Source organism: Durio zibethinus, chromosome 12 (assembly GCF_047325235.1).
Source record: "Durio zibethinus cultivar Kanyao isolate XHJ-2024 chromosome 12, ASM4732523v1, whole genome shotgun sequence".
Classification (NCBI taxonomy): Eukaryota; Viridiplantae; Streptophyta; class Magnoliopsida; order Malvales; family Malvaceae; genus Durio; species Durio zibethinus.
Genome location: NC_143173.1, coordinates 19,808,703 through 19,816,582, shown reverse-complemented (window position 1 = coordinate 19,816,582; position 7,880 = coordinate 19,808,703). Strand labels below are relative to the sequence as shown.

At 32.4% G+C, this 7,880-nt stretch overlaps 1 protein-coding gene and 1 long non-coding RNA gene across 4 annotated transcripts; one reads left to right on the top strand and one right to left on the bottom strand.

Annotated features, from left to right (window-relative positions):
- The first annotated feature begins 277 nt into the window (after positions 1-277).
- On the top strand, positions 278-5,397 carry LOC111297071 (integrator complex subunit). Of its 2 annotated transcripts, none has more exons than XM_022891664.2 (12): positions 278-447; positions 610-654; positions 914-1,270; positions 1,382-1,596; positions 1,925-2,242; positions 2,374-2,584; positions 2,851-2,943; positions 3,018-3,109; positions 3,993-4,110; positions 4,236-4,321; positions 4,709-4,760; positions 4,853-5,397. In XM_022891664.2, the coding sequence occupies exons 2-12, from the start codon at positions 646-648 to the stop codon at positions 5,360-5,362; spliced, it is 2,061 nt and encodes a 686-aa protein (XP_022747399.2). In that variant the 5' UTR covers positions 278-447; positions 610-645; the 3' UTR covers positions 5,363-5,397. The 2 variants fall into 2 exon arrangements, with proteins under 2 accessions (XP_022747399.2, XP_089597123.1); XM_089740997.1 differs by having other exon boundaries at positions 290-421.
- LOC111297072 (uncharacterized) lies at positions 5,364-6,739 on the bottom strand. 2 transcript variants are annotated; one of them, XR_002691052.2, is made up of 3 exons: positions 6,240-6,457; positions 5,969-6,114; positions 5,364-5,525 (listed from the first exon to the last, which is right to left on the bottom strand). It is a non-coding gene; the product is annotated as an uncharacterized LOC111297072 (long non-coding RNA). The 2 variants fall into 2 exon arrangements; XR_016326073.1 differs by lacking the exon at positions 5,364-5,525 and having other exon boundaries at positions 5,753-6,114; positions 6,240-6,739.
- Positions 6,740-7,880: the final 1,141 nt, after the last annotated feature.

Here is a 7,880-nt window from a genome sequence, read left to right as displayed (position 1 = left end):
AAAAAAAATTAAAATCCAAATCTAATCTGATATGGTCTCAATAAATTTTAGATAATTAAAATATTATAATTATATAAGTATATATCTATATATATGAATTTTTTATATTTTATTTTATTTAAAATTTTTTTTTAATTTTTTATTATATAAATTAAATTTAATGAGTGAATTTAAAATTTATTTTTTAATTTAAATCAATTTAAAAATAATTTTGAAATCCGCAATATATCAAATAAACATTTAAATTATTCATATCAACTATAAATTCGGCCGCCCGATCAGACCCGACCCTTCAACACTGGAGACGAGTCTAGTGACAAAGTCGCATAACCCATTTTGTCTGTCCTTTTAGTTTGCTCCGTAGGTTTTGGCTGCGACCTTTTTTTTTTTCGCCGCCAACTCTTTCGCCGGCGGTGAGCAGGTGGCTGCTTCTCTTCCGCCGGTTAGGTTGATAAATTATTGTTTTTTTCACTTGCGTTTTTGGTCCAAGGTTTATTTGAAGTTTATTGAGTAATAATGAAGAAAATAAAATTACATGAAAACAAATAAAAAAGTAAAAAAAATTTCAATTTAAGGCATCCAAGTTTACTTTTTTCTTTTGTTTTGCAGGTGAATTTAGCACAGCTGATATTACCCGTTTCCACAATGAAGTTTGTAAGTCTCTCGCTTTCCTTCTCTGTTGCTTAGTAGAATCATTCATTTTGTTCTCAAACAATTTTTTTTTTTTTAATTCTTCAACATTATTATTTGGTGTTGTATTCAAAGGCATTTTTTATTTGTTTAGAGTAACAAGGAAATGGTGCTTAAAGTTCAGCATTTTTAGTTAAATGAATGTGTTTAAACTTCATTATTGGTGTGTTTGTGTTTGTTGAATTCTGGTTTAGGGGAATTCATTGAGTTTTTGCTTTTGCAGACATGCCTTAGTAAAGGTGGTGGTTTCCATTTCTCACCATGTCATATGCTCAATGTATCTGGGTTTAGGATCTTACTTGATTGCCCCTTGGACCTTTCATCTCTTGCTATTTTCTCTCCTGTTCCAGTTGCTCATCAGGCCCATGAATCTTTGGATACAGACTCAGTTATTAGGAAAAAGCAGAAGATTGAAAAAACTCTTGATGCAAATGATTTAGTGCATGCAGAACCTTGGTATAAAACTGTAAAAAATTTGCACCTATGGGATGCTTCCTTTATAGATGTTGTTTTGATCTCAAGTCCTATGGGCATGCTTGGCTTGCCATTTCTTACTCGAACCAGGGACTTTTCTGCAAAGGTAACTACAGTTTGGGAATTGTTTCATTTTAAAAAACAAGACTATTAAGTGTTGGTGTTTGTTAGCCTTAGCTGAAATTTGTTTCTGTGGTCTTCCTTTTAACCTTGTTAGATATACGTGACTGAAGCATCAGCGAGAATAGGACAGCTTTTAATGGAGGATCTTGTTTCAATGCATATGGAATTAAGGCAATTTTATGGACCTGAAGATTCATGTTTCCCTCAATGGATGAGGTGGGAAGAGCTTGAAGTTCTTCCATCCGAATTGAGGAAAATAGCATTAGGCAAAGATTGTGAGGAGTTAGGAGCTTGGATGCCTTTGTACAGGTAATTATCATTCCTTAGGTCATATGTTTGTGTTTATCTCTAGATTAATTTGGCACACCTTTTGATTGCCAGGCTTGTACAAGTATTATGTTAGTCTTCAGCCATCAATTCTGATTGGTCATGGTAGAATTGAGATCCTTTTCATAACAAATACGGTTGGTGAATTTGTAACTAAAACTGCTTTTAGAATGCTAACTAAGCCTTTAATTTTTTGTGACAACCAACTGATATTGCATCTATTAAACGTGTTTCTTTCCAGATTTTCCCCTTTATAGCTTATTGAATGTAGAAGTCGATAAATAAGAAATTAATGGAGGGTGCTTTTCAGTGCAGTTGATGTTAAGGATTGCATGAGGAAGGTACAGACACTAAAATATGCAGAAGAAGCTTGCTACAATGGAACTTTGATCGTAAAAGCTTTCAGCTCTGGCTTGGAAATAGGGACCTGTAATTGGACAATAAATGGTCCGAAAAAAAATATAGCTTATATTTCAAGCTCTATCTTTGTTTCTATGCATGCAATGGATTTTGAGTTTCTCGGTCTTCGCGGGAATGATTTGATAATATATTCAGATTTCTCATCCCTAGATAAAAATATGGAGAATGATGATACTTACTTTGATCCTGTTACTTCATCAAATGGGAGGTAATTCTGCTTCTAGTTAATGATAAATTAAGTTAACCTTTGCTGGGATGCCTTTTTCTTTTAGCAAATACTATATATGTTTTTTAGATTGCCAGTATGGTAGAGAACTGAAATTCTATGCATCGTTGTAGGGATGATGTCAGCAATTTGGAAGAGATGGCTGCATCCTTGCTTAAGGATGATGAAAGCGCGGAGGAAATAGAGAAGCTAGCTTTTATATGTGCCTGTGCCCTTGATTCTGTTAGAGTAGGTGGATCTGTTCTTGTTCCGATTGATCGACTTGGAATTGTTCTGTGCCTTTTGGAGCAAATGTCACTTTTGTTGGAGTCTTCATCTCTAAAGGTATTGCATTTCTTTTTCTTTCTTTTGGGTTCGTGAGTGTAGCTACTGATTTCCACACAGGCATCAGAAGACATATAAATGCAGAGACTTAAGTAGAAAGGCATTTTAGAGACTAAATCTATTGTAAGGCCACAACCTTATTGCTTAAGTTTTCTGGTTGAGCAGTTCTCTAATTGGAGAAAAATTTAAAGATTTTTTTAACTTGTATACTTGCATCAAGTCATACGTCTTTGCTAACAGTCATATGCTATATACCTGTGGTGCAGGTTCCCATATACATTATATCTTCTGTAGCAGAAGAATTATTGGCATTTACCAACATAATACCAGAGTGGGTTTGCAAGCAGCGGCAAGAGAAGGTACATCTTCATTGGCTTATTGTCTCAATATAAATATAAGACCTTTTTGATTTCTGTTTTTGTTGGTTTGACAGCTTTTTTCTGGTGAGCCATTATTTGCACATGTCAAGCTCATAAAAGAGAGGAAAATTCATGTTTTTCCTGCAGTTCATTCACCAGAATTATTGTAAGATATGCCCTTTTGTTTCTTTTGCTCCTTTGCTCTTTCCTTTACCCCTATAAATGGAGAATGTTAACTGTGGCAAGCTCTTTTCTGTTCATTTTTCATGTGTCTTTGAAAAAAAAATTTTAGTTGGTGTAATATGTATTTCTACCTTCTGCTCCCTTATTTTTGATTGAGCACTTTCCTCTTTGTTCTATTAACCTATTTTAATTTTTCCTGTTACAACTCCTTAAGTAATGATTTAAACAGAATTCAAACTTTTTGTGAGAGAAAGAAAGGAATCAAAATTTGGAAGCAGATAAATATTAATTTGTTAAATTATTTAAAATTTACTGACTTTAAGTAGAGAAATCTAGGCTGTGGTGGATGGTAACTCAGTGCTTTGCCTATTTAGCATTCTAAAATGCTTTCTAAAATGCTTTTGAAGTTCATATAGTAGAAGAAAATTTGCAAATTGCTCCATGTTTTAACTCAACACTGGTGTAGTATATTACTTAGCTTATTATAATGTTTCATAATTGATATGGTGAACAATTTTGCCCAAAGTGCTACAACACTGGCTTAAATATCACGTTTCTTGTCATTCATCAAAAAGTTAAAATAAACGGTTCATGTTTATTTGTCTTTACATTCATGAGTTGTGAGACAATATTGTTGTCATATCTTTTACCAAAAGGCAATGCATCTTTTGTTGCCCACTCCAGATTCTAGTAGTATCAATTAGATACCATTCTGAAGGAAAGGTTTATGAGGGAAGAAAAATGAAACTTATTGATAAAGCATTAAAATGGCTTTAGAACTTAGAAATCAGTTTGGTATGGTTGAGGACTTCTACGGTGATCATGTATCATATATTTACTATGAAATGCTAACAATATGTACATAGAACCAATTGGCAGGAACCTTGTGTTGTATTCTGTCCTAACTGGAGTTTGCGGCTCGGTCCAGTTGTTCATTTGCTTCGGCATTGGTGCTCAGATCCGAACTCTTTACTTGTCCTTGAGGTGCTTCTTTGCATCTATGCTTTATCCAAGCATCTTATTATTGGTTTATGGCCATATACTAAACTGAATATGATCTAATTATGAATGCTTTTTAACAATGGAATAACTTTATGTGAATTTTACAGAGTGGTGTGGATGCTGACATAGCTCTCTTGCCTTTCAAGCCAATGGCAATGAAGGTTCTTCAATGCTCCTTTCTGTCTGGATTAAGGTATGTTTTGAGACTCTCTCTCACCCTCTCAAAAAGACACCCACGTGCAAATAGATTGCATGAAGAACTTTAGAGGAAAGCAGTTTAAAGCATCTGTATTGCATACTGCTTTTGGGTAGAGAAGTCAAATTTTATGTTCAATTGCGGGTTTGACTTGGCAAAAAGGCATTGTAGTGGGCACTATTCTCTTATTTTAGGTGAATTAAAATTCTTTGAATCTATGCAATATTGTCTAAAACTATCTTGGAGTTTACAATATTTCGAGTTGTAAATGACCGAAGTATGAAGCTTGCCCTGATGTCTGATGACATGGATTTTGTCTTATTTTACTGCTACTTCAAATTGTTTATCTACTGTTGCATTTATGTTTCTCTCTTTTTCCTGCAGTTTGCAGAAAGTTCAACCGTTGCTAAAGACATTGCAGCCAAAATTAGTTCTGGTGATCTATTCTACTTCTGCTGATGTTTGTTTTCCTCTGGATGTATAAGATTTTATTTGTTTAATATCACTTTGTGCTCCTGCTTAAGACAGTTTCCCAAGGATTTGAGTTGCAAGATCCAAATTTCTGAAGCAAACATGATCTTTCTCTTCTCTGAAAATGAAACATTACGTATTCCAAGCTCAAAGGAGAGCACAGATATAGATATTGCAACAGATTTGGCTTCCAAGTTCCGCTGGAAAACATTCAAACAGGAAACAATCACAAGGCTGGAGGGAGAGCTTTTCATGGATCATGGCAAACATCGGTTACTTTCTGGGTTCCAGCCAGCCAACTCCAAGCAACAAAGACCATTAGTGCACTGGGGTTCACCAGATGTAAAAGTGCTTCTGACTGAGTTGTCCAAGATGGGCATTAGTGGAACCATAAAACAAGTCACAGATGATGCTAAATCTGAAAATGCTGCCGCCATTATAGACATCCATGATCCCGAGAAAGCATTGATTGATGTTCGAGAAACTGGTACTGTTATAATTGCTGCTAATGAGAATTTAGCATCCCATATTGTCAAAGCTGTAGATATTGTTTTGGATGGAATTTAAATGAAATACAAAGTTTTTCTTTTTTTTCTGAAAAATTCCCATTACAGATCACATCAAAATATCAATACAAATAATCCATGGTCGCGAATTCATCCTGTATACATGACAGAATGAATCAGAAGTAGGGTCACCGAGAAGTTTCTGTAATCTCCAGATGTATCACCTGTAATTGCGTCATCAAGGTTGGACTTGTTAATTTTGCCACCCCCTAAACTTTTATTGCTGAATAACCAAGAAAATTCTTTTATTGCAGTCATTTTCTTTCCTTGATGAATCAGAAAACAAGGAGAGCCTTAATGTGAAACATACTCTAAGACAGGACTTGTCCTGTATTCAAGTCCGATATGCATACATTTGCTTTAAGGAAATACAAGCTAGAAGAAAAACATAAACTTTAATCATATGAATATAATTTAGGGGAATTCATTCCTTCTGATGTGCATACATTTGCTTTAAGGGTTTGTTGCAAAAATTTCAATAGACAATCATTGAAACTTGATGGGAATTTCACATTGATCTTAATTCAATCAACTAAACAACTATGATGGAAAGCACAGTAAGGGACTTGTCAAGAAAATAAAAATAGGAAAAGAGAAGAGAAAATACTTTGAAATCACCAGAAAGTTCAGAATTTGGAGCATCAATGAGACTTTCATTATAAAGCTGCTAATAAGTTTCTCTGATTTTCTTTCTTTGACTTGCATCTCTGTGTCCTAATATCTCAAGTATCCCCTCCCCATCTGTTCCCAATCCTATAAACAATTTCCCAGTAACATTAAAAACAACAATTTAAGTTATAACAAGACCATAAAATCATCTCAGATTCTCAATGGACAAAAGGAAAATAAAATGAAAAGAATGGAGATATAGATGAAACCTTGAAAAGCTTTCTTGATTTTCTTACGAGTCTTCTTCAGGGGAAGGAATGACATCTAGTACTTTAAGTGAACCCATTCCTCCAATCCTAAAACTGGATTCAGTGCTATGTGTTTTTTATTTACTTGCAAAAAGTTTCTTAAAACTCTTCATCTTGTTCACTGCGCTCATAGGATTATTAATAAGATAGGATAATAATTATTTAATATTATATTTGATTTATATACAAAGAAAAGGATAAAATTACATAGAGGATTATCATTTTCTTGATATAAGATGATTCAATCCTTTCAAAGTAAAAAATATTTTTGTGAACTTGCATAAAGTTTTGCAATTTATGTTTAGTACCATGGAGTATTGATATTTGCTTCAATCGATAACAACTTTTGTTTTTTTTTTTTTTTCTTTTGAAAGGCAACAACTTTTGTTAGTTGTAACTCATAGTTGAATGGAACATTTAATAGTTCTGGAACAATCAGTTTTTTTTTTTTTTTTTAATTTGAGATTAGTAGGATTTAAATCATAATAATTAAAATTAAGAGCCTAAAACTCTACAAACAAACGACACAATTGTTAACATCCATGAGTTAATTATCATAGAAAGTTTACTATCGATCGAATTTAATTTTGATTATCTATATTTTTTTCTTTTAGGAATTTACTGTTGCAAATTGAACTTAGTTCCCCATATATCTCATAAAAAAATAATATTTTTTTAAACTATGCTTAATAAATCTGAACATATGACTCAATGATTAGTGGTTCAAATTTCTCTTTCGTCGAATTAAACAAAGAAAGAAACAAACAAAACCATGCTTAACAACCAAAAATTTTGCATGCTTTGTTTTCTTCGCAATTTTTATTGCTTTAATTTGGGTTGTGATTATCAAATGAAGCTAATAATTCTGGAAAAAATGATCAAAATGTTCAATTTCTGGTGTTACTGTCCAAAACTCCTTTTGTCTTATAATTTACTGAACATCTTTCTCTGGTGTTGGTATGTCGATGTCTCTCTCTAATTTTATATTTTTTAAGATAATTTACGTAAATATGATAATTTAAAATATAATATAAAAATTATATAAAAAAACACAAATCGACACGGTTTTGGGTTGTTGTATTGTAGTAGATTTTTGTTAGCTTTGGATAAATAAAATTATATATAAATTTAATAAAATAAAAAAAATACCTTTTATGTTTTTGTGTTTACGTAATTTTTATATAAAATATGATTAAAATATATTAATTTTAAATATTTTATATAATATAAATATATAAATTATCAAATCAAGATATATGATATGTATGAAACGCTTGATAATGTCCACATTGTTGAATTAAACAAGATAAGATTTATTTTTAGCAAAGGAAAGACAAAGATGGATAAGATATCATTTTCATGATGCAAATTTAAATTTGTCGTGATATTTCTTTTTGACAGATAGACATTGGTTGAATCAAACTGGATAAACTTTCATTTTTCATATGTATGAAAGCAAATTTGTTCTGGCATGCAACAGAACAGTCCTTGGGGACCCCAAGCCAAAATGAATTAACCAATGTGATATATCAGAAAAATAAGTGAAATTTTGTTAAAAAAATTATATGCCCACACACAAACATATATATTTGTGACGAAATT

What these genes read in the sequence shown, in the direction of transcription:
- LOC111297071 (XM_022891664.2), top strand. An exon ending in GCAAGCAGCGGCAAGAGAAG is followed by an intron (nt 2,944 to 3,017) that starts GTACATCTTCAT and finishes TTGGTTTGACAG; the next exon opens with CTTTTTTCTGGTGAGCCATT. An exon ending in GTTCATTCACCAGAATTATT is followed by an intron (nt 3,110 to 3,992) that starts GTAAGATATGCC and finishes ATATGTACATAG; the next exon opens with AACCAATTGGCAGGAACCTT.